Source organism: Zootoca vivipara, chromosome 10, assembly GCF_963506605.1.
Source record: "Zootoca vivipara chromosome 10, rZooViv1.1, whole genome shotgun sequence".
Lineage (NCBI taxonomy): Eukaryota > Metazoa > Chordata > Lepidosauria > Squamata > Lacertidae > Zootoca > Zootoca vivipara.
Genome location: NC_083285.1, coordinates 56117389 through 56142840, shown reverse-complemented (window position 1 = coordinate 56142840; position 25452 = coordinate 56117389). Strand labels below are relative to the sequence as shown.

At 47.2% G+C, this 25452-nt stretch overlaps 2 protein-coding genes across 2 annotated transcripts; both read left to right on the top strand.

Annotated features, from left to right (window-relative positions):
• Window positions 1–840: 840 nt before the first annotated feature.
• On the top strand, window positions 841–13632 carry HDHD5 (haloacid dehalogenase like hydrolase domain containing 5). Its single transcript, XM_035128383.2, has 8 exons — window positions 841–1010; window positions 2889–3095; window positions 4285–4397; window positions 5151–5244; window positions 6885–6918; window positions 7945–8119; window positions 9371–9559; window positions 9867–13632. Exons 1-8 carry the CDS (start codon window positions 870–872, stop codon window positions 10225–10227), a joined length of 1314 nt encoding a protein of 437 aa, XP_034984274.1. The 5' UTR covers window positions 841–869; the 3' UTR covers window positions 10228–13632.
• A 4743-nt stretch (window positions 13633–18375) lies between these two features.
• On the top strand, window positions 18376–21270 carry TMEM121B (transmembrane protein 121B). The gene has a single exon (XM_035127853.2). It carries the CDS (start codon window positions 18376–18378, stop codon window positions 19936–19938), a length of 1563 nt encoding a protein of 520 aa, XP_034983744.1. The 3' UTR covers window positions 19939–21270.
• Window positions 21271–25452: the final 4182 nt, after the last annotated feature.

Sequence of the window (25452 nt, the reverse complement as noted above, 5' to 3'; positions counted from 1 at the left end):
TACCACCAGGTTGGGCGCTGATTTCCTTTTGGGTTAAGACATAGGCAATGTAGGTGTTGAGCAGTTCTGCCTTCTCTGTCACCCAATAGCACTTTTCCAACTTCTCAATGCAAGGGACCTATTACTTGCTTATTTCTCTTGCTTTGAATATAGCTGAATAAACCCTTTAAAATCATTTTTAACTTCTCTTGCAAGCCTGAACTCATTCTGAGCTTTGGCCCACCTGACCTTCACCCTGCAACTGTTGGCTACTCCTATACTGCACTGTATACTCTTCCTTCCATCCTTTGTAAGATTAGATGGGAAAGCACCTATACTTCGGGAACTCCCTGCCAGTCGAGGTAAAGTAGGCACCTTCGCTGCGCTCTTTTCGCCACCTGCTAAAAACATATTTATTCAGACAAAGCTCACCCAGATGCTTGGAAAAGTTGCTGCGAATTTGTAATCTATTTCAGCATTTTAACTTCTGTATGCTTTCAAAGTATGTTTTTTAAAAAAATCACTTGATTTTATTGTTTTATCTTTTTTACGCTCAAGCAGTCTGATAAACTGTTAAGAAATAAATAATGAATAAAATAAACAGGCGCGCTGGAGCTCCTGCCCATCTTCCAAGCGGCCACAGGCAACGCTCCCCGCAGCCTCGGCGGACACAGCACGCACCCTAGCGGCTCCCTCCGCGCCGGAACTGGGAGCTGCACAGTAGTTCCTTCCACCTCCGACCCGGTCCCATCTCTCACCGCCGTCCCATGTGACCCGCAGGCTTGGTGCTCCGATTGGCAGGGCGGAGGAAGCAGGGGGAGGAAGGCGGGAATTCGGCCGTCGCCTTGATTGGAGGAGGCGCAGCAGCTGGAGCAGGCGTCGGCGGGCGGATGGCTGTGTGCTGCTCGCTCCATGTGAGCAGAGCGGCGCTGAGGGGATGGCTGCCTGCGGCGCGGAGGGGCGCTGCCAGCCGCCCCTGCAGGAGCAGCAGCCAAGGCCGTCCCGTGGGGAGAACCTACGGGGCGCGGCAGGTGAGAGACGACCCCCTCCCGATCTCCTCCCTGTGTGTGCGCGCGCGCCCTTCGGTGTCCTCCCGTCACTTTCTCTTGTGACACCCCCGGGAGGAGATCGAGCCGGGCAACTGCGCCGGGCTTACCTGTCCCTTGGCTTGCCGAAGCCGCCCTTTCCTCACACGCGTTTCCCCTCACCCAGGCTCCCTTTGTTGCTGTTGTGCTGGGGACCTCGGCAGATGTGGAAGGCATAAGAAGAAATGGGGGGGGGGAATACTAGTTTTTAGCATATGGCGGGGTTGTTTGTGCTGGGAACACTCAGACCTTAGTGCATAGCTGTCAAGTTCTCCCTTTTTTTTAAGGGAAATTCCCTTATGCTGAATAGGCTTCCTCGAGAGGAAAGGGAAAACTTGACAGCTATGCCTTAGTGAATAAAGTTGCCTGGTAAATAGCCAACTGCCAACCTACATGTTCGATTTTCGATTGTCAGCTGGTTTTTCCACGTTAACAGAAAGTTAAGAAGAACACTTCAGAGTGTTGCTTTACATCAGTGCAGCTTGCTGATGGCACATCTAAGTTAAAGCAGTGGGCGAAGCAGCATGGAGTGTTTTGATTGTGCTGGTTATATGTCCCAATAAATAACCACATCCCTAATAATTACATCTTCTCTCGTTAAATGTGATGGGTGCTACAGGTTAGGTGTAATGCATGACAGTGTGAGATCCAAACATTGGCAACTTGCAAGTTAGGCTGCAAGCAGTCTGTTGGGTGTGAGGCTGCCTGTGAAGACCACTTGAAAGGTGGCTAGATTGCTGACTGAATTTCATAGAACTCATCAGATCTCCACTGCTTAATGAACTTCATTGTTTGTCAGTTTATACACGTATGCAACTTAAAAGGCTAATTATTACCTTTCAATAATTGCAAGAGACAGGACTTCCTTTGTGGTGGCTCTAGGTTATGGAATTATCTGGTTGGTGCCTGCATTATTCATCTTTAGGGAATTATTAAATGCTTTAGAAAATTCACACGGATCTTTGGTATCCTCTGGATTTCTCTTGCTTGTTGCTCTGCTTGTTTGCAGATATGTTGGAATTTGAATTCTATGGAATGTAAATACAAGAAATAAAAGAAGCAATTAAAACACAATTTACAGTCACACAGTACAGCACATTACAATTGCTATATGAGGCATAAAAATAATCAAGCCCATCTGTAATGTTCAAGTGGTCCATGGTGAAGAAAGTTTGGTTACTACTGCTATTGATGGCAGTCAGACTCATTGAATTCAGTAGAGCTTGAGTAGAAGTGCATTTCTCTTCTTAACTTACGGTGTTCCTAATAATAATGTTCTTGTTAATAGTTCATACAACTCCTGTAATACTTCCAGACTGGCAACATCAGCCATGAATCACCCTGATTCAAAGATGCTCTGCAGTTGTGTTTATATTCATAGTTGGAAGCCTCCTAACAAATTTGTTGGAAGCTGGGGCAACCCAGTCAGCTGGGCAGCCTATAAATAAAATAATAATTATTATTATAGTAATAGTAGTAGTAGTAAAAAGTCAAGTAAAGCCTACTTTTGGGGGAAGGTCTTTGGGAAGTAATGACTACAGATTCTTGAGAATTTCCTGACATAAGATTGGGGGTGTTGTTGTATTACTTGTACATTTTAAAGCTTTTTATTGTTATGTTTAAGCAATGTTCTTATATACTGTATTGAGCATATAGTGAGGTGAGATGGAAATATGTTACATAAATAAATTATTGGAAAATGCCAACACAATCTCTTGTCTTAGATTTCCTTGGGAAGAGATGGTGCTTTTAGAGCCGTTATTGTTTGTTCCTCCTCGCCCTTGTTATTCCTAAATAGCATCATTGAATCTTTCTCCACTACAGACAACTTCTCCCTCCTTTGGGTTCCTCTTTGATATTGATGGAGTCCTTTTACGGGGCCGGCTAGTCATTCCTGCTGCTAAGAAGGCCTTCCAGAAACTAACAGATTCAAAAGGTCGGTTCCATGTGCCGGTTGCATTTGTAACCAATGCTGGAAACTGCTCTCGCAACAGCAAGGCTGAGGAACTGTCTGATGCACTTGGATTTAAGGTACTGAAGACACATGTGTTCTATATTGGGTCACTGGCTGCTAGTGTGTCTAAATTGTGAGTCTATGATCACATGCATCCACACCATACATTTAAAGCACTGTTATGCCACGTTAACAGAATTGGCTTTCCATAAACAATCCTGGGATTTGTAGTTTGTTAAGGGTGCTGTAAATTATAACTCTGAAGCATCTCCTAATGCTTCCTAGCTCCCTTAACAAACTACAGTTCCCAGGATTCTTTGGGAAAAGCCATCACTTAAAGTGGTATAAGGTTGCTTTCATGTATGCTGTGACCTTACGTGATGTGACCCTGAATCCAGATTTTGTGGGGGATCCTCACAGAAAGAACGTTTGTAGGGCTTTGACTCTTACCACAAGTTGCTACGCATTTGTTAGAAGTCAGGCTTTTCCTGACAAGGTGAATAGAAGTTTATTAAATAGAACATTTGTTTGGGTCTGGCTGTAAGTTCTTGGACAGAGGTTTTCCCCAGCCTGACTACCTTTAACACTGGGATGGGGAGCCTGCTCACCCCTCCATGATTGTCGCTTGATGGCTATAACCTTCAGTGATGACTCTGCAGATCAAATGGGACACACGGAGCTTTCATGTTACTTGACATCACTTAGAACGCTTTCTAATCAAGGCAAATCACACATTCATGCAATGTTAAATAATAAGGTGAGTGTCATATTTGTGTGGACCTTACTTAGGGGTATGAATATGGATTGTTTATATTCTTGCACACTCATATTTCCAGTCCATTGTATTTTTATTGTGGACAAGCTTAAATATATTCTTCTTACATGTCCCTACCCAAGGTAACTTTCAAGAGATCATATTGGTATTTAATGTCTGAGAAGTACGATGGGTGTTGATGTTCCTGCCAGATTAATTATTATTATTATTTATTTATTTATTTATTTATTTATTTATTATTTATACCCCGCCCATCTGGCTGGGTTTCCCCAGCCACTCTGGGTGGCTTTCAACAGAATATTAAAATACAATAATCTATTGAACATTAAAAGCTTCCCTGAACAGGGCTGCCTTCAGATGTCTTCTAAAAGTCTGGTGGTGTCATCTATGGTAGCGACTTTGGCAGCTTAGAGGATAAAGGGCCTGGCATATGGAATACTGCATGTGGAAAGGGTAAGCTAACTGTCCTGCTGACCTCTCTCTTTTTTCAGGTTTCTCCCGAATGGGTGATCCTGTCCCACAGTCCTCTGCGTCTTTTCGATCAATTCCATGACAAATGTGTGCTTGTGTGTGGTCAGGGTCCTGTGGAGGAAAATGCCAGGGAGTATCCTTTGCTGCCTTCAGATTTATTTATTATTTTAATCTTCCTTTCTTTTTCTTAGCAGTGTGTTAAGAGCCAGTGTTGTGTAGTGGATGGACTGATGAGACCTGGGTTCAAACCTTGTGAGGCTCACTTGGTGACCCTGGGCAAAACCCCTGGGATTGGGGTTCCCCAGCTGAGTCAGTCCCGGCGTGAGCAGGCAGAGCATCGAGGCTCCTTTAATTGCGCTCCCCTCAGCAGAGTAGCTTCACAGAGCTCCCACCCTGCCAGCAGCTCATGGGAGCCAGTGCTGGGCTGCGAGCTCCTGGCTCCTTTAACTGCTCGGCTGAGGTTGGGGCAGCTGCACACTCCTGAGTTGAGCAATTTAAAGATGCAGAGGGAGGAACACGCTGTATTGATGCCTCGCTGATACCGCTTGTTTGTCACTGCATCGCATGAGGGCAGAGTGCGATGGCAGTTTCACTCAGCGCTCCTGAGTCCCTCTAGCAGCGCTGCTGGAGGAAGGAACTCTAGTGTACACTGCTAGTAGAGGGACTCAGGATTGGATTGGTGGTGGTTTCACCAGCATAGCTGCCAAGTTTTCCCTTTTCTCGCGAGGAAGCCTATTCAGCATAAGGGAAAATCCCTTCAAATAAGGGATAACTTGGCAGCTATGTTCACCAGCGATATACCGCTAAGTTCCTGGGTTAGTTCTGACGATTTACCCTTAAGTCTGTAGATCTCTTGACAACTTTCTTCCTCAACCATTTGAAACAGCCTGGGATTCCATCATGTTGTTACCATTGAAGATGTGAGGAAGGCATTTCCCTTGCTGGATATGGTTGATCAAAGTCGGAGGCCAAAAGAGCTGGCAAGTATTAACCTGAGTATTGCAAAGTGTGACTGACAGAGAGCATTTCTGTGGTATGTCCCCTGGCAGAACTAAGTGTTCTCTTGCCTACTCTCAACTTTTCCATAGTTGCTCTGGTAGTAAAGTTCCTGTACAACAGGGGTGAAACACCTTTTTTAGCCCAAGCACCTACGTTCCATCTAGGCCACTTTCCTGGGGTCACAGGCCAGTGGTAGGCGGGGCCAGAGGCAGCAGTTGGCGAAGCAATTAATGTAAATATTACCTTTGTAGTTACTGGTAGTTTCTTCACATATTCCTTTCCACCCATGGGCGTAGGCAGGGGGGGCAGGAGGGGGCAATTGCCCCCCTAGAAGCAGGGCCACTGGCCAGCCTGCCCCACTGCCCGCCCGGTGCCGTCTCCCTTCTCCCTGGCTGGCTGTGGGGCGGGTGGCGGGAAAGCACCAGAGCCGCGCAAAGCGTTTGGCTGGCTTTCCCTCCCTCCGCCCCACAGCCAGCAAGGGAGAAGAGAGACGTCCCTTCTAGCCGGCTGGCTGTGGGGCGGGCGGAGGGAAAGCCAGGCAACCGCTTTGCGCGGCTCTGGGGCTTTCCCTCCACCTGCCCCAGCGATTGCAGAGGGGGAGGAGGGGATCGGAGCAGCCCGATTTCGGGCTGATCCTGGCTCCCCCTCGTCCCTTCCTATCGCGGAGGGGGAGGAGGGAGTCGGAGCAGCCCGATTTCGGGCTGATCCTGGCTCCCCCTCGTCCCTTCCTATCGCGGAGGGGGAGGAGGGAGTCGGAGCAGCCCGATTTCGGGCTGATCCTGGCTCCCCCTCGTCCCTTCCTATCGTGGAGGGGGAGGAGGGAGTCGGAGCAGCCCGATTTCGGGCTGCTCCGATGTGCCCCCCCGCCCTTGGCCCCCCCTGCCCCCCCTGATTTTCATCCTGGCTACGCCCCTGTTTCCACCCTCCATCCAGGCAAACGAGTCATTACCAAGGGCACATTCCAGCCAGGAAGAAACACAAGGGCATGATGTGAAGGGCGTGGTTGTTGGGTGGGATATGTGCCTTGAGGAGAATCCCAAGGGACAGACAGAGAGGCATTTGGCCCCCTAGCCTGAGCTTCTCCAGCGCTGAAGTAGTACAAATATTTTACATAGTATCCCCACCAAGATCGCTCATGAAAACAGCAATATAGAACTCTTGTCGGTAGGATTTTCTTCCTGCGCAAAGCTGCCCTTTGCTCCATGTAGGTTAAAAACCAAAGATGAATTCTACAATAGGGTGGGTCATAAAAAACTTTTTTGGGAAATTTGAAATTTGACTATGTTTATACCATACGCCTGATATAAGATCAAGGGAGGAAACATTTTCCAAAAAAAGTTTTTTATGACCCACCCTATTGTAGAATTCACCCTATTCTATAAGGTTGCAAATTAACAGAATAAAACAGTTCAGGGAAATTATTTTAAAGGTTTCGTATTTCTTTAAAAACTGGACACACATTCAATTTTGTTTTCCTTTTCCTAAAAACAAACAAACAAACACCTTATGATGTTACAGTTGGATAATATACCAAGTATCATTGAGCTCTCGAGCAAACTTCACCCATTTTCTGACACTGCAAATTGACTAATATCTCTTCCCCTTCACTCCCTTTTGACAGCCTCCTCCACCTGCTGACTTCCCCACCATAGAAGGTAAGTGCATTGTTTTCTTTCTGAAGAGTGTTTCATTGTGAGCTCTCCTGGGCTTAGGTGGGCTTTCTCTTGGCAGATGCATGTTTTCAAATTTATGTGGAGGCAGGGGACACTGCAAGGCAGAGCAGGCAGGGTGCAGAGATGTCTGACCCTTCACGTCTGCCAGTGCAAATTTTCCACTCCCAGGCTGCTTTTTCCCTTTAGCTAAGCTCATTTCCACTTCTGGTGTCTAGCTGGGGGCAAATCAATTATAAGTGCACAGAAATAATGCAGAACAATGTTCCATTGCTAGTTAGGTTAAATATATTTATCAACTTTAAAAAAGAAGAAATAATACGGAATGCAAAGATGAGTAATTCTGCATATCCTAGAATCCACTGTATTGCAAAGGATAGTTAGCATGATGACTTTGATAATGCTTTCATGCTCCCCAGCTGTTGTTGTTTTTATAGAAAGGACATCAGGGGATAAAACAGAGTTGTCCCTTGTAATGTGGAGTAGAGTTGTGAAGGCCGGTGGGGGGGGGACAGAAAAATGGAGGGGGGGTCTGCAATATTTGGGAGGAATGTCCCCCCTCCCATTTTTCTTGGCTTTCACATATCTAATGCAGACCTTGCTCTCCTTAGTCACATCTATAGGAATATGTGGCAAATAAATGGAAGGTACATCTAATTTGCCCCAAGTTTTATATGAGAGCTCCTTTGTAATGTTGACTGGGCTGCCCAGAGTAGATCTTTCTGTCTGTCTATTTATATGAATTCTATACTGCTCAATATATTAAAAAAAATATCTCTAAGCGGTGTACAGAAAACTAAAGTGACAACAGACAACTTAAAACAAAAAATATTGCAAAAATACAGCTAAAATGTCCTAGTCCTGGACCCATGTAGATGGGGATTAGTTTGCAAAGGATGTTTACTCAGATGTAACCCTCTGTGAGTTCATTCCTATATGGGGTTATTATGTCATATGATGTACAGGCACATACTATTGTTTTGAAAATGTGCTGCCTTTGTCAATCTCTAGCTGTGATTCTATTTGGGGAGCCAGTCAGATGGGAGACCTGCCTGCAACTGATCATTGATGTACTCCTGAGCAATGGGAACCTAGGAGTAGAGCTGACTTCTGCGCCATACCCACATCTACCTATCCTCGCCTGCAACATGGATCTTTTGTGGATGGCAGAAGCCAAGATGCCAAGGTGATGTAAATGTTCTATTGAGATCTCTTGCTGGCATTCTTTATTGCATCTCTCTTTCTCTCTCCCCCCTCCCCACCCGGTATTTGCAGGACACCTCACTGGAGAATATGCTTCTTGCTCAGTTGCCTCAGATGAGCTTGATCAGGTGCAGGGAACCTTTCGCTATCCAGATGTTGTTGAACTACTATTCCCATCAGTCCCAGCAAGCATGGTCAATTGCATTTTTATTGCTTCTTTCTTGTATTGCATTTTATGATTGTATTGTATATAGCATTCTGTGGAATTCAAATTGTAGAATGATACAATGCAGTATAAGATATAAAGGAAGCAATAAAAATGGAGTTAAATATCATATAGCACAGTCCATTACAACAGCTGTAACAGGCAGATAAATGATTAAGTGGTCCACCAAGACACAGTGATTTCCAAGTGGACGTGGGGGGTGGGTTAAAGTTTGGGAGCCGATGTACTAGGTACACCACTTAAGTTGCTGCGCTTAGCTTCCTGGCAGCTAAGTCCCTGCTACTTACCAAGGAGAGAGTGAGGGGTGAGCTTGTGTGAAGGCTTGTGCAGTGCAAATGTGCCAGTAGGAGTGCTGGATTGACTCCTCCAGCGCCTTTGCATCGTTCCAACCTTCCTGCCAACTCACCCCTCACCTTCCTGGTACGCAACTACAACCCACTTGCCAAGAAGCTAAAAGCCATTGAGTGAGCCACTTTATATAAATAAAGCTGTTACTCTGTTTGCGGACTAAGAAAACTGACTATTTCTGGAAACTAAAAGGAACTTAGAAGAAATTCTTAAGTGTGGAGTCTTGCTCCAATCCATAACAAGAGGTTCTAAATGTAACCTCATAATGGTCAAATTACTACAGGCTATGGCTTGCTTGGTTTTGTTTTGTATAATGTGAGAAAACTTTTTTGAAACCCCATTAACAACAAGAACACACTTTTAAGACCTTGGGGCCAGATTAACCAAATACTTCCCTCAAGTATTGGTGCAGCAGTCCATGGAGGGATAGGCCTTTCTTCCATAGCAGCAGAGCAGAGCAGTAACAAGGGGTGGTGGAAAAGCGACCATAGAATTCTGCAGTCATGTTTGTATTATTTGATTAAAGGACATACTTGAAGAATAGCCATCTTACCCACATTTCCTATTGGGTGCTTTTATCCTCTGTATTCACCCAGTGCCACCACATGTTCCTAGGAGTATACATGCTGACTTTTTGCACTTTTCTTTCTTTGTGGTCAGATTTGGCCATGGCACCTTTCTTGTGTGCTTGGAGAACATCTACAAGAAAATGACTGGCAAGGAACTGAAGTATGAGGCCTTGATAGGCAAGCCCAGCACTGTCACCTACCGCTATGCTGAACATGTGATCAAGCAGCAGATGGAGAGTTGGGGCTGGACATCCCCTCTCCGCCAGCTGTATGCTATTGGGTAAGCAACTCTTCTTCCTTGAGCTTGGGAGAGGAAGACCTTGGCCACAGCAGCTGCAGATTGGCACGGAGCAGGATGAAAGATTCATATAACTTACCAAACTGTTTTCTCTGCTAAGGGGAGGTTAGAGTGTGATCCCTTTGCTGACAAGCGGGGTGGGGGTACTGCATGGATGCTGTTACTAGATGGGAAGAAGACAGGTCTAAATTACTGCCCAAATTACTGTCTAAGTACTGCCCAAATTTAACGATATAACCTTGACTCTCACCCTGTTTTCTCCTCCCTTGTCCTTTGGGTCTACTTACAGAGACAACCCAATGGCTGACATTTATGGTGCAAACCTCTATAACCGTTACCTCCAGGCTCAGGCTGAAGTAAGTGTCACTGCAATGGCACCAGAAAGTGAGGAACATGTTGAGAAGCAAAGAGATCAGAGTGTGTCCATCACCTCTGCAAAGAACTGCCAGTCCATACTTGTCTGCACTGGGGTCTACAATCCCCAGGGAGATGTGCCTGCTGACCACAATGAGAACATGTTGGAGACTGTATTCCATGGGCACCGGGACTTCCATTTTGATCCAACCTTGGTGGAGGCCTCTCACGTTGTGCATGATGTGAATGATGCTGTGGAGCTTGTCTTTCAGAAGGAGAACTGGAAACTGGAATAAGTCCAGTGTTGCCAGCATCTCACCTGGGGGCAGGAGGTCAGAGGCAGATCTGAGCACTGTCTTGTTCAACCCATGCCAAAGTAAAGGAATGTTCTCCCAACTTTTTTTTTGGTAGGGATTGCACCATTCTCCCAAATCTTTGTCGATATGGGCCTCTAGCACATTTGCCAACTTGAAATTCTGCATTGTTGCTAAAATGAGCGTGGCCATAGAGCAGTCTTTGCCAACCAGGGTGCCACCCAGATGTTTTGATACAACAGTTTCCATCACTGCTGACCGTTGGCTGTGCTGGCTGGGGCTGATGGAAGTTGTAGTCTAAAACATCTGGAGAGGACAGGTTGGGAAAAGCTGCCATGGAGAAGGCTGAAAGGGTCACTAACTTGCCCCACCCGTTTCACATCTGTGCAGCTTCCATGCTCTTTCCAAATCTACAACTACTGTGTAATCCCAATTTTGTGGTGAAATGGGCTCCTCTGCCAAAGGCCAGTGTGTTTTAAATCTCTCCACCCAATCCTATCTAAATAATTGTGACCCAGCATCATGAGGTCTGCTACAGTTTTTGGCTCTTGCTTCTGTTCCAGATGCGCCTGAAGGTGGTTGAAAAGTTCAAAATATTAAACCTGTGATGGCATATCATATGCCATAGTTGATTTATGGCACATGATATGCCTGGAGGAACAGACCCTCTTGCCAGAGCAGGAATGCTGCTTTGTTAAATACAAAATAGAAGCAGGATAGTTGCAGTAATGACTAAATCTCAACTCTCCTGGCTATTTCACAACTTCTTTGACTAGTTGTCCCTGAAATATAAATATTTACTAAGGTACTACCCCTTTTATTATTCCTGTGAGTGTTCCATGCCTTTGGTAGGCAGAGTTCTGACTGCAAACAATGGTCCTTGACCTGAACCAGAATGGACTGTGGTGTGCAGAGTTTGGAATACCATATAATGAAAATTAGAGAAGAGAAGGGGTGGGGGAGTTTTACCTAGTTGTAAAAGAAATGGCTTTAGCCTTCAAACTGTCACGGGCAAGACTGTGATTTGTGTGTTGTTGCTGTATTTCCCTCTACCACCTTCTCACAGAAATAGCAATCTTGATCCTTTCCAAACAGATCTTTCCCTTGCATTAAATTCATATGGTGTTTTAGCACCCTGCCCCAGGGCTGTTCGTTGCTTAGAACTTATTAGCCTGTGTCCAGACAGGCATGTGACCTTGCCTGTATATTGTTGCAGAGATGTGCATGCTTCAGCAGAAGATGCTTGTGCAGAAGCATGTTTCTCTGTGTACAGCTGGGCTGAGGAACCTGTGGCCTGCCAGTTGTTTACATCAACATCCATCAGCTCTACCCATGCTGGCTAGGGCTCATGGGAGTCCAAAAGTACCTGGAGGGCTGCAAATTCCCCAGAGTTTTGGACCTGTGCTATGTATGTCTCCAAACCTCTTTAATGCAGAATTTTCAGGCCACCCTTTGTGTAAGCTGCATCCTGGAAACATCCCCATGTCCCATGTGCAAATGCAGAAGAGGCAATCGTAGATTTTTGTACCACTGTAATTGGTGATGTTAGTGGGTAAAAAGCAAGTTGGTCCTGTTCCTCTTATGAATCTGGACACGCTCTAAGTTCCCTTTTTCTGTAGGACAGATTACTACTACTTTGTAGTGTGAGCAATAACCTTATTTTCTTATATTAATATAATTGTTTGCTTGGTTTTTACATAACTTTGTTATGATGATGCAGGGGTAGGGCTCCAAATCCTGCTTCTTCTAAACTACTTTCCAGTTGAACCATTTGTGTTTTCTGGAGATTGGTTGGCTTTAGCACTTGAATGGTTTACATTTTAAGGGGAAAATGTCAGTCTCAAATCCTTTCTTGCCAACTGCAGTGAAGCCAAACAGTTGGCTCTGTTGACTGTACTTCCTTTTCAGTGAATTACCTAGTATCTTTTTAAAAATAAAAAATCATTACCTTTTTTTATTAAAAAATGGATTTGTATAACAAAATGCAAATGCTAAAATAAATAATAATTAAGACATGCCTTGTATTAAATACAAAAATGACATCCAAATAAAATATATAACAAACAAGTGTGAACAAATTTAGGAGTAGACAAAGTGAAACCCAGTGTCCTGTATTTAGGAAGTACCAGCTTCTAATTAAGTTTATACTATGGCAATCTTCAAGAGAATATAGTTTTCTTCTTTTAAAATGCTCCGAGTTTTACAAAAATCTTCATCGTTTTAATTATATCCTCTCTTCTTCCTCCTCCTTCAGCAGCCCATGGTCTGCCCCCTTTTATCCTTGCAACATCACTGTGAGGTAGGCAAGGATGAGAGATGGTAACTGGCTCAAGGTCAGTCAGTAACCTTTATGTAACTGATTCTTTTAGATCTGTCAGCAGCCTTCGATATGGTCGATCATGAACTTTTAGACCACCGCCTTGCCGACGTGGGGATTCAGGGCACAGTCCAACAATGGCTGCGTTCCTTTATCTCAGGTCGGGGACAGAGGGTGGCGCTAGGAAGGGAGTTGTCGCCGCGACACCCCTTGGTGTGTGGAGTTCCGCAAGGCGCAATCCTTTCCCCAATGCTTTTTAATATCTTTATGCGCCCCCTTGCCCAGATTGTCCGGAGTTTTGGGCTGGGTTGTCATCAATATGCTGACGACACCCAGATCTATCTGTTGATGGACGGCTGCCCTGCCTCGGCCCCGGACACACTCACCAGGTGCTTGGAAGCTGTGGCTGGATGGCTACGTGGGAGCCGACTGAAGCTAAATCCTTCGAAGACAGAGGTCCTCTGGCTGGGTCGGGACGACATGGGGTTGGGGGGCCAACTCCCATCTCTTGCAGGGGCTCAATTGGTGCCAGCGCCTTCTGTCAAGAGTTTGGGTGTAACCTTTGACGCCTCCCTTTCCATGGAGGTGCAGGTTGCATCCACAGCAAAGGTGGCATTTTTCCATCTCCGCCGTATCAAGCAGTTGGTCCCTTACCTCTCTCCTCGTGATCTGGCCACAGTGATCGATGCGACGATAACCTCCAGGCTTGACTATTGTAACTCGCTCTATGCGGGGCTGCCCTTAAAGTTGACCCAGAAACTCCAGCGGGTGCAGAATGCCGCGGTGAGGCTCCTTACAGGGTCCCGACCGCGGGATCACATTCATCCAGTGCTTTACCAGCTGCACTGGCTCCCGGTGGAGTACAGGATCAGGTTTAAGGTGCTGGTTTTGACCTTTAAAGCCCTATGCGGCTTGGGACCCTCGTACCTACGGGACCGCCTCTCCTGGTATGCCCCGCAGAGGACCTTAAAGTCCACAAACAACAATATTCTGGAGATCCCGAGCCATAAGATGGCTAGATTGGCCTCTACTAGAGCCAGGGCCTTTTCAGTACTGGCCCCAACTTAGTGGAACGCTCTTTCCCAGGAGACCAGGGCCCTGCGGGATTTGTCATCTTTCCGCAGGGCCTGCAAGACAGAGCTGTTCCGCCTGGCCTTTGGGTTAGACTCAGCATGACCCCTGTGTTTTTCCTCCCTCATGGCTTGGATTTATGGAATACTTGAATTGAGGCTGCACTTTAAATTTTAATACGGTATTTTAATCTGTATTTTAATTAATTGTTTTTATGTTTTATTGTAATTCTGTTGGTGTCAGCCGCCCTGAGCCCAGTTTTGACTGGGGAGGGCGGGGTATAAATAAAAAATTATTATTATTATTATTATTATTATTATTATTATTATTATTATTATTATGTCTGAGCAGAGATTTGCACCTGATTTGTAGTCCCTCTACTGTATACCACACTAGATACCCTGTGCTGCGCAGTGTGGCTTAGAACTGGAGTTGTCAAGGGGAACAGGTGTAGTTCAGTAGCAGAACATCCGCTTTGCATGCAGAAAGTTCTAGGTTGAATCCCTGGCATCGCCAGGTAGAGTTGGAAGACTCCCTTTCTGTAACTCTGAAACTGCTGGTCAGTGTAGACAAGTCCTGAGTTAGATGCACCATTGACCTGGTAGTATAAGGCAGTGTATTACGGTATGTTCCAAGGAGCAAAAGCTAAGTGTCCTACGAAGTGTTATGAATTCTGGGTAGGAGGCAGAGTTAGTGTTGATACTTTATCCATTGTTTTGAGAAATGCAGTGGTGTGTGTCAAGTTAATTGTGGCAACCATGCAATTAACTAGAATCTGTAGGGAATGAGGAACTAGGGGGTGAATTGAAGGTTTCAGATGTGGGGTGAAAAGAGAGCAGGATTATTCACTGGAAAAACAGCAGGGAAGTAGAGCTTTTGAGTTTCTGAGGGTAGGTCTACCTAGTTCAGTACACCTGGTGTGCAGGTCACGGATCTGATAGCTGACCTGTTCTTTAGTGCTACGGTAGTTAGGTAAGGATACATTGCTCCCCACATGGAAAACAATGCTCATGTAGCTTACCAAGTTCACATGGTAAAGCCAGTGAAGAGAAGCTAGAAGGGATGTGAGATTTCTGAAATGAGATGTAGATTAACCAATGAGCCATGGGATGCGAAGTAGGAATAAGAGGTTGGAGATGGGCAAATGAAAGATTAGAGAGAACTGTCTTACAGTAATTGAGGTGAGAGAGAATCAGCTGAATTAACGATCCCTCATTTTCAGCATCTTGGCATGTTAATTTGAGTTTGCTAAGCTGCTTAGCATCTCAAGTATAAGTCATCCATCCTCCCCCACTCAAGGAGCAATTTGCACTTTTTTTTTAAAAAAAGCCACAGCATAAACGACTTATCCTCCTCCTGTCTTTCCCTGCTGCAGCTGTCGACTCATGACAGCCCCTGCAAGACATAATTAAGGCTCTTCACTCCTGTGCTTTATTTTAAGCATCCTTCCACCCTCAGACGCTCTCCAGACTTCTTTATTTCCTCCTTCTTGCAATCTGTGCTTTAAGGGGCAGACCTTTTTTTACCAATTTGGGGGACAAAACAGTCCTTTGCTCCCTGTTTCTTCAAGTAGCATTTAAATGCATGCAGTTTCAGTCCAATTTAAATCCCCTTTAAAACTACCATCATCTTGACTTCATTATGCATTTTATTCTCTGTTGCCACCACCATACACCAGATTTGTCTTTGATGGGCTGACGGATAATAGTACAATAATATCAGTGGGCTTTGCCAAATGATAAGGGAAGCCTTGTGATTTACAGGCAACTCCCCATTTACATGTTCCAAGGCACCATGCGCGTAAGTGAAAATTGAGAAAGCCTGCAAACATCCTCTAAATCTCAGGAAACCCTTGAAAACCCCTTTTTAAAACCAGCAGCACTTACCAGACTCCCTCCAAACCTCCTTTCTCAAACTCCAACTCTTCACAGGCCTCAAAGCTCCGTGGAAAACCTCCAGGGATTGCACTTGAAAAGGCTTGTGGGTCTGCTCTTTTCGCACCATTTTTGCTGTTTTCACACGCTTTGGGGGCCGTTCCCCCCCCTTTAAGTGCTACTTCCATGTTCGTGGCAAGAGTGCAGTGTGTATGCACAGTCATGGATGACTAGTATGTGTGTAAATGCTTGTACAGTACTGTACTGTAATTTGATTCATGTGTACTGGCTAAGCATGTGATCCTGACAGTGCTGGACTGAGGTCTAGAACCTGTTTTGTTTTTATTGACAGGGGCTCAGCCCTGAAGTATTTGAAGTACCAATCATGATGAACACAGAATTGGGTCCCACTAAATTTAATGGGCCTTAATCCCAAGTTAAGTGCATGCCATTTCAGCTGTGGTCTGAGATATTAAAATATAGGAAAGGCTGTGGCTCATGCTTTGCAAGCAGAAGGTACTAGGTTCAATCCATGGCTCACCAGGTAGCGCTTGGGATGTCCCTGCCTGGAGCCTGAGAGCCATTGATCAAGTAGACAGATTGATCTAGATGGATGCATAATCTAAGACATGAAGGCTCAGAAAAAAGCTTGGAAAAAATTGAGAAAAACAGGATTGTTGCAGCTTTTTTATTCATATCTCTAGTCTGACTAGTATAAGACACCTTCCTATGTCCCATGAATTAACTAGAATGAAGGAAATGGGTATATTAAAGTCATAGGAAATTCCAGACAAATAGACAATAGCAGAGCTTCTACAAAGAGAGGATTGAAAACTCATTTCTAAGTTATTGCTATAAAAGTACAGGGTTTCCTGTGTGCCATGAAAGCGGCAGAGGCTCACTTGGCTTCCTCCTCCATGGCTCCATTTGACAAGCTGAAAGCATCTACTGAGCTGTCACTACCTCTGCTTCAGCTCCTCCTGTTGGCAAGGTGTCTGTTCTGAAGTTTCTGATGGATACCTAAGAACTTAAGGATGTGTTATGCCTCGTGAAGGAAATGCACTAAGGACACCAAACGGATAAAAAAAGAGGCAAATATTTATTTAAGAGGACAATATATTGTGGCCAAGCCAAGCAGAAAAGTGTACAGAACAATACAGTAAATCTAACATTTAGATTATGGTCCCCCCCCCATACAACCTTTTCATGCTTTTCTGAAGCTTAGCAGATTGTCCCTTTTAAAAAATCATTTCTTTTTATTCTTGCTGGGCTCCTTAGTGTTTAACCTTTTGTACTGTCCTAACTCGAAGACTGTTGCAGCATTATTCAAAGAGGCAAGCTACTAAGTCAGTTGGAGCCAACCTCAGCCTGCAGGTGTGATGTCACAGCTTTGAATGCCCCACCTGCTCCAGATTTAAAACTCAATATGGAAAAAGTAGGCTTCCTTTTAACTGGAGATGGTCTCGGATTTGTGAAGTTGCTGGTCTTATGCATAGATGCTGCCTGCCTTGTGTATGTGTTGCAGAGTAAGGCTAAAAGTGGTTTATGCTGCAAAAAAGTGCTCATGCCAGGGTGTAAAGTGCATGATGTACAAAATAGGCTGAAGCTAAGCCCACTCCTGATGTGGTCAGTGCCTGGACAGGAGACACCCTCCCACACAGATCCATGATGGAATTTAAGGTGGGATATAAACGTAATCTACACAATATTCTGGATTGAATTATTAACCTTGGCACTACCACCCTGGCCCTGTCCTTCAAATGGCCTCCTGAGGGCTGTCAGGGCTCATGTTTAGTCATCTTCAAAAGGCAAAATATATTTAGTAACATCTAATGCCATTTTAGCAGCTTTTTTAAAAAAGTATTGCCTTCCAGTGTATTGTTTATTGAAGTTTCATTATTTGTAAACTAACGCTTGGAATCTTTGTAAGCTGCTCTGAGCTTTGCACCATAATGGGATAGAAAAAAAGAGAAAAGAATGTTCATTAGTATAAAAAAAATACCAAGCAAAGGGAATGCTACTTTCTCAATTATAAAAGCCGGCTTCAACAGGAAACGTTCAGTGCCCACCCTGCTCTTTCCATCATTTATGCCTGGTGCTTAAGTAGGTAGTTAAGGAAACCAGTTCCCGAGCCATCCTCCCTTTGCAGCCTCAGAGGCACACTGTGGCACGAGCTTTCCCCCCTAGGCGACAGCTTCCCTCTTCCTGAGGCAAGTGACTCATTTGCTGCTGCATCGGGCCGCCCACCCAGTTGCCAAGAAGCTCGCTGCGAGGGGGTGGGCAACAAAAGCAGCTGCCGCTCCCAGGTATCCTCCTGGCTCGCAAGCAATCCGCGCCCCCGTCCCTCCTCTGCCTTGGCAGGCGCTTCTCCTGGAGAAGAGCATCAGCCAGGAGGCGCGCACGTTGGCTCTTTCTTTTGGCAGCCTCTCGCCTTGCATCTCTCTCTTTGTCCGCATCCCCAAACCCACCCCTTCTTCACCTGCCTTTCTCCGCGCAGCATCTGCTTTAGGGTTTCTCTCCTTTCTTCCATCTCCCGCTGTTCTAAGAGCCATCAAGCGTCCATCTCTGCGATTGGATCCACTCCCGGATTCCCCGCTTCTCTCTCTTTCGTCCACGGCAGGATCCGCTCCGGGTTTCTACTGATTCCGACGGCGAGGAAGGGGAAGATCCAGGCCGGGTCTCGGCTTTCGCTCAGAGCCTGGTCACCGCCCTCCTCCTCCCTTTCGCCCATCACCACCATCACCACCGCTCGGCGCTCCCCGGGGCTGGATCGTGCCGGGCAGGTTACTCGCCGGGTGCCCGGCCGGGAGGGCTGTGGCCCGCCCGCCCATCTCTGTGGGGCGCGGGTGGGGGGCGGGGAGGACGACCATGCACCGAGTCGTCTCCAACCAGCGCTCGGTCTCCTCCTCCTCGGGCTCCTTCCAGGCTCCCCCGCCGCCTCCCCCCGCCGCGGACCTGCAGCCCCTTTTCCTGGGCGGCGGCATAAGCAGCACGAGCAGTTCGAGCGGCGGCACCCGGAGGGGCAGGCGAGGGTCCGTGTCCAGCTCGGCCTCTACCCGCACTCGGAGCAGGAGCAGCAGCAGCGGCCGCAGCAGTGAGGAAGAAGAGGAGGAGGAAGAAGAGGGCGAGGAAGAGGAAGCCAAGCCCCTCGTGCCGGTTCAGGATCCCGCCTCGCCACCCGCCGCCGCCCCACCCGCCGCCTGCGCCTCCCCGGGGTCCAGCAGCACCTCCACGTCGGGCTGCAGCATGACAGCAGCCGAGTTGTACGGGGCTCCGGCTGCCGGGCCCGGGGCGGCGGCGGCGAGTGCGGCCGCGGGGCTGCTGTGGGCGGGGGGCTCGGGCGGGTCTCGCTGGGGCTACAAGGCGCTGTCCCTGGTGCTGCTGCTGGGCCAGGGCGCGCTGCTGGACCTTTACCTGATCGCCGTCACCGACCTGTATTGGTGCAGCTGGATCGCCACAGACCTGGTGCTGGCCGCCGGCTGGAGCATCTTCTTCTGCCGCAACAGCCGCGCTCGTCGCCGGGAGCGCCCGTCCGGCGTCGGAGGTGGACACCCGCCGCCGCCGCCCTTGCACCCGCTGCTGGGCCACCCGCCCCACGGCGGCCGAGGCGCCTGCGCTGCGTCGGGCGGGAAGGCAGGGGGCGCTCCGCGGGGCGGGGACTTCGCCTACGCCCACTTGGCCTGGCTGATCTACGCCATCGCCTTCACGCCCAAAGCGGCGCTCATCCTGGGCACCTCCATCCTGGAGCTGGTGGAGCTGCGCCTGCCTCTGGGCGCCACGGGCTTCCGGATCACGCTGGCGCTCTCGGCCCCGCTCCTGTATTGCCTCCTGCGGGCCATCGGCGCCGAAGGCGGCTCCGGCTCCGGCCAGCTCCTCCTGCCGCCGCAGCCGCCGCCGCAGCACCGCGCCGCCGCCGCCTTCCTGGCCACGTGCTTGGACCTGCTGGACAGCTTCACTCTCCTGGAGCTGCTGCTCCTGCAGCCCGGCCGGCCGACCTTGCCGCTGCCGCCGCCGCTCCGCTACGTGCTCATCGCCGTCTACTTCCTGTGCCTGGCCTCGCCGGTGCTGTGGCTGTACGAGCTGAGCGCCCCGCGGGCCCCCGGCGCCGCTCGCCTCGCCTTGCATTGGCTCCTGCCCGCCGGGCTCCTAGACGCGCCCCTGCTGGCGCTGCGCTGCCTCCTGCTGGTGCGCTACCAGCAGCCCCTCTCCATCTTCATGCTCAAGAACCTCTTCTTCCTGGCCTGCCGGGGCCTGGAGGCCATGGAGACCTGCTGCCTCCTGCACTCCGCCGGCGGGCTCGCGGGCAACGGCAAGAACGCGCCCGCCCCCTCCGCCGGCGTCGGGGCCGGCCAGCTCAGCCACTGCATCTCCGAGAACGACATGGGGCCCCATGGCTACGTCAACACATTGGCCGTCACCGCGCAGAGCTGAGGGGGTCCACGCCCATGCCAATGCCCCCCTGCAGTTACCCCACCTGGTTTTCCATGCCAGGTCAGCTTAGGTACCCACCCCGCTGTAGTTACTTTCCCTTTTACATGTCTCCGATTTTCAGATTGGCCCAGTCACCCAAACCCAGACCCCTTAGGAGACAGCATTTGTACATCTGACCCAGCTCCCTACCTAAGGGCGCTGTAACTTTCTGAGCAGTTGCCCTGAATAACTTTGACCTACCTAGTCTGACCCTTCCCTGGAAAGTTCATTATCTATGGCAAACCTAGGGATTCCGACCTGTACCTGTTTTAGTTCCCCCTGTCCACTTTTATCTCTGCCAATCTCAACCAGATTAATGCCCATTTAATTAGCCAATGATATGGTCTGTCATTACAGAGTAGCTAGACACACACAAATACACAACATAATGAATGCTGCAGCACTAGTCAAAACACCTATTGGGCCAAAATGATGGCAGCAACATTTTTTAATCCTTTCACCCAAGTTCTTATAAACTATTCCAAATCCTTTGCTTCCACCCCATCCCCATAACCCCCAAATCATTCCTATTTATTCTGTAGGTTCTTTCTAATGACAACTTAATGTGCTGTGGCTACAGACCCCTCACCTCTTTTGCTTCTATTTACAGTATAGAAATCAAGATGGAAGAGGTCTGTTGTTTAACTGCCTTACTGCACATTCCAGATTATATATTTCACCGTCGGGTTCATGAGCTGGTCTTATCAATAATAGAGAGAGGGGAAAATCCAGTTTCTCAGTCTTGATCAGGTTTTTGTTTTTTTGCTCTCTGACCTGTGGTTTCCCGCCCCCCTTTTTCTGAGGTGCCTCCTACCACCACTGCCTATAGGAGAGCAGAGAGAGGGCAGCACCCACTTGGAATGCCTGGAAAAACATGTTATTGTAAACTGTCCAGGTTCTTCATATCCTATGTTGGGCTCCTCCTCCATGCAGTGGAGAGCCACCCAGCCATTATGCCAATGCTGAACAAAGAGAGGAGCGCTATTGCTGGTGCTAAGTTAGGCTTAGTTCTGCTCTCAGGCTCTACCATTTCAAACTGCAGGTGGGAACTCACATGACCAGATGCTTCCTCATTCAAAATTTCCTTCCATGTGGCAAGCTAGAGGTCAGCGTCAAGGGTTCTAGCCTACCTTCTTGACACATCCAATTTATGTATACAGCAAAAACATATGTATATGTGTGTGTGTGGTAGAACAGGGGTCCCCAGACTTACCGGCGTTTGGGCCGGTTCCCACTGCGCCGATCGCGCGGTGGGCCGGAGGACGGGGGAGCGTGCGCCTGTGCGGGCCGGCGGGCGGGGGAGTGCGCGCCCGTGCGCATGCGCACGGGTGTTTACTGGTGCGGCAGCGCGCTTCCAGGGTGGAAAAAGCGCCGAAAATCCGTTGTGCGCATGCGTATGGGCCTCCCCCCGACCCGGAAGTGCACCAGAAATGACCTCTTCCGGGTCGGGAGAGGCCCATACGCATGCGCACAAAGGATTTTCGATGCTTTTTTCCCAACCCGGAAGAGCGCTGCCACGCTGCGCGCCGTAAGAGCGGGCGGCGGGGGTCGTCGCGGGCCGGATTGGCAGGCCAATTGGGCCGCATCCGGCCCCCGGGCCATAGTTTGGGGACCCTGTGGTAGAACATTTAGTGATGTGCAGGCTGAGGTGGTACAGCCCAGAACTAAGCTTTGGCCATTCAAAAATCTGTGACTCTCTTTAGTACAGTTGCTCAGGGTACCTGAAGGAGCGTCTCCACCCCCATCGTTCTGCCCGGACACTGAGGTCCAGTGCCGAGGGCCTTCTGGCAGTTCCCTCGTTGCAAGAAGCCAAGTTGCAGGGAACCAGGCAGAGGGCCTTCTCGGTAGTGGCGCCTGCCCTGTGGAATGCCCTCCCATCAGATGTCAAAGAGAAAAACAGCTACCAGATTTTTAGAAGACATCTGAAGGCAGCCCTGTTTAATCTTTAATCAATTATTTTATTTTTCTGTTGGAACCCGCCCAGAGTGGATGGGGAAACCCAGCCATATGGCGGGGTATAAATATTATTATTATTATTATTATTATTGGCATGCTAGTTGCTCTAGGGCACCATTTAACTGAACAAAAGATTAAAACCATTTTAAGGACAAATAAATCAGCAGGAGCTGCCTTTCTCAGGAAAGGGCGCCTGTTTCATCTGCAGGTTCCTTTTAAAATATGGCGTCTCAGTGCATTCAGCCACACCTGCGCCTTTGTGGGGCAAATCATATTTTCAGCATGACCACGTCTTGTTTCATTTTGCCCATAGCACTCTTCTGCTCTGGGACAATGCAATTTGGCTTGTGTGATACTTGAGAGTTCCCAATGACTTTCATTTAGGAAGACTGACATAGACAAGTCTTCCATATGTTAGGCCTTGGAATACATGGCTATCCCTGCCCTCAGGGGAAAGGAAGTAATTTTAACCCTCTTGTACATTGTACACAAGTTCATCACCACTCCCTCACTCTGGGGATAAAGTAATTTCTGCCTTGGGAGTTTCTGGTTTAGGGTGGTACCTGCAATCTTTTAAGACGAAAGGAGCCATCTTTCTCCTTGCTGAAAATTTCTACCTCTGTGCTTGAACCTCATTGCATCATGTGCCGACCTTGCACACAAGGGAGTTATGTCTGTTTCCCCCTCCCCCGAGGGGCTAAACTCTCTTCTTCATTGAGACATTTTACTCACCGGTGATAACAGGGTCTTATCAACAGCCTCTGCTTATGGGGGCTCTCATTTTCTAGCTCTTGGGAAAAGATCTGCACCATTTTAATAATTGGTGCTCTATTTTGAGGACAGCCTTCACTTGCTTAATTAAGTAGGGAATTAAATAAAGTAAAAAGGAGGAGGGAACTATTCCATCCTCTTATTTCTAGATATTTATTGGTGCTGCTTGTTATGCACTAAATAGTAAACTCGTTGACACAGAATGGAAACAGGCAGAAAGGGGTCACATTATTCAATGGTATGGTTGCCTGACTATCTTGGAAAGATCCCCAATCCTCCCCTTACATGCCTATGCTTCTTCTTTGTATGTGGGCCCAGAATTTTTTTGTGTGGGGAAGGGGAAAGGACAATATAATTTGAAAGCAACCTGTCCTGGTGGACACCAGCTGCCTTTGGTCTTAAAACCTCCAAGCTGCCTAGGTAGGAAAGAGAACAGAATGCTAACAACCACTATATAAAACCTGTGGTATGCGATTGGGAGATGTTTTTCTCCACTTGGTACCCACTCATAGGCAGTCAAGTTACTGTGCTATGGAGAAATGATACAAAAGCCAGAGGTGTGGTAAATAACCTGGTTCTCATGCACTCTTATACTACTACATTTATATACCCAGCCTTTTCTCTCTATGGTTGCTTATAGAATTGGGATTTTCATTGGGTGGTTAACTCCAAAGGAAGCTGCCTTATACCGAGTCATAAAGTTGGTCCATCTAACTCAGTACTGTCTACACTGACTGGCAGTGGCTCTCCAGGATTCAGGCAGGGGTGTCTCACAGCCCTACCTGGATACACCAGGAACTGAACGTGGGACTTTCTGCATACATAGATGTTCTACCCGAGCTTCAGCCCTGGAGTTGCTTTGAGATACCTGCTTACTGACCTCAAGCTAACCCATTGTTGTTGCAGGAACGAGAACTAAGGTTTAACTTTTTCACCAGTGATTTTATCCTGTCTGGTCTCCAAAGCAGACCTTCTGAAAGACTTTTGTGTGGAATTCTGGCCAGAGGCCTTCCCTTCAGTAACTCCTTTCTATTTGTCTGGACAATCTTGGTGCTGTGACTGTGATTGTAAAACTTAAGTACTGTGGACTTTCCCTCTGAGCTCTAAGATACTTTTAGTGGGGATGCTAGTTTCCTGACAGAAAGAACAGGCGTGCGTACAAATACTTCACTTCCTCCCAGAGAGAATCTACTACAAAACAGGCCAATGCTGTAAGCCATTACAGCTGTTATTTGCATTTAAATAACACTGAAATTTAAAATTGCAAATTTAAGTATTGTGGTTGCCATGAAGTAACCATGCAAGGGCATCTACCATTTGTAAAAACAGTTCAGTAATGGAACAGATTTGTGAGGCATAAATATTGGTAAAAATCAGGAATCTTGGTGGTTTAGAGCAACAACAAGGTCTAACAGGTCTTGTATGCCATGAAATCTAAACCAATTCAGTTGTGATTGTGTTGCATTTACTGTACATCAGTCCTAACCCAATTTCAGTACTTTCATCTCAATCCGGATAAGAAATTATAAACATGGGAGAATACGCTTCTGCACAGCAGTTCTAGTGGCATGAAGAACTCTGCACACAAATGGAAGTGGAATGGTTACAAACCACACTACATACAAGCTTAAGGAAGAAGTATGCAAGTTCTGGCTCAGAATTCCACTATTTAAAGAAGCTGTGATATTTATTTTTTTAGGGCAAGCCCCTAACATGAAGACAGTGTCCCAAGGAGAAGAAAGTTAAAAGAGACAGGCAGAAAACAAGGCAAGGAAACTTAGCATCCCCACAAATTTAGAGCTTTTTTTAAAAAAAAGAAAATAAAACAATTTGTTTTTAAAATAAAACCTAGGAACTGATTTTGTTGACGATGATGTCTGGTGGTTTAATTCTTTGCAGGACAGGCCTGTGATAACAATTGTGCTTTCAGAAATTGTAAAGGAGAAAAGCAAACAAATTTAGACTTTAGGTCTGGACATGTAGCAGAATAAGGTGCTGAAGTGGTAAAATAAGCTAGGTCACTTCAGAGTAATCACATTTCTCCATCCTTCCTGTAGGCACAAATCCAAACTGGGTCAGATATAGAAGTTTTCGTCTTTCTGTGCTAGTTTTCTACCTGCAGGTGATTTTTTTTATTTTGACAAACATTCAGAGCTGGATTCTCTCACCTGCATTATGAAGTGGTGCTGTTCAGTCTATCATCTCAGCATCCTACCAGCTCAAAAAGTTCCAATTTAGGAAGGGAAGCAAAGTTGAATGACTTGGTAGTAACTGTACTCTAGAAAAGATCTGGACTGAAGGCTTGCTGGTTATTCTCCTCTTGCTAGGTGTGCAGTGTACCCATATCCAGGCTGGCCTCTTGAGTGCAACTAGGTAGCTTGCCATTAGTAAGAACAGTAAACCTGCAACTTACATGGGGATTACGTTCTGGGGATTCACGCCTAAAACCATCGTGTATATTCAAAACTGTTGGGTTCAATGGTGGGTGGGACTGCCCAAGTCTTTTTTCCTGGATGCTCACCCCATTTCCATTTTATTTTTTTGCCAAGTACATAAAGCTGAACACACAAAAGTTAAATGTGCACAGGTTGGGAGCTCACTGTACTGCAAGTGGAGGCAATTACACCCCTCCATAAAAGCCTTATTCTGCAGGAAAAGTTAGCCAGTCTCTTATCCCCCCCCCCAACATCCACCCTCCACCAGTCCTTATGTAAAGTGAAAAACAGAACAAATGCCACTTAATTGATG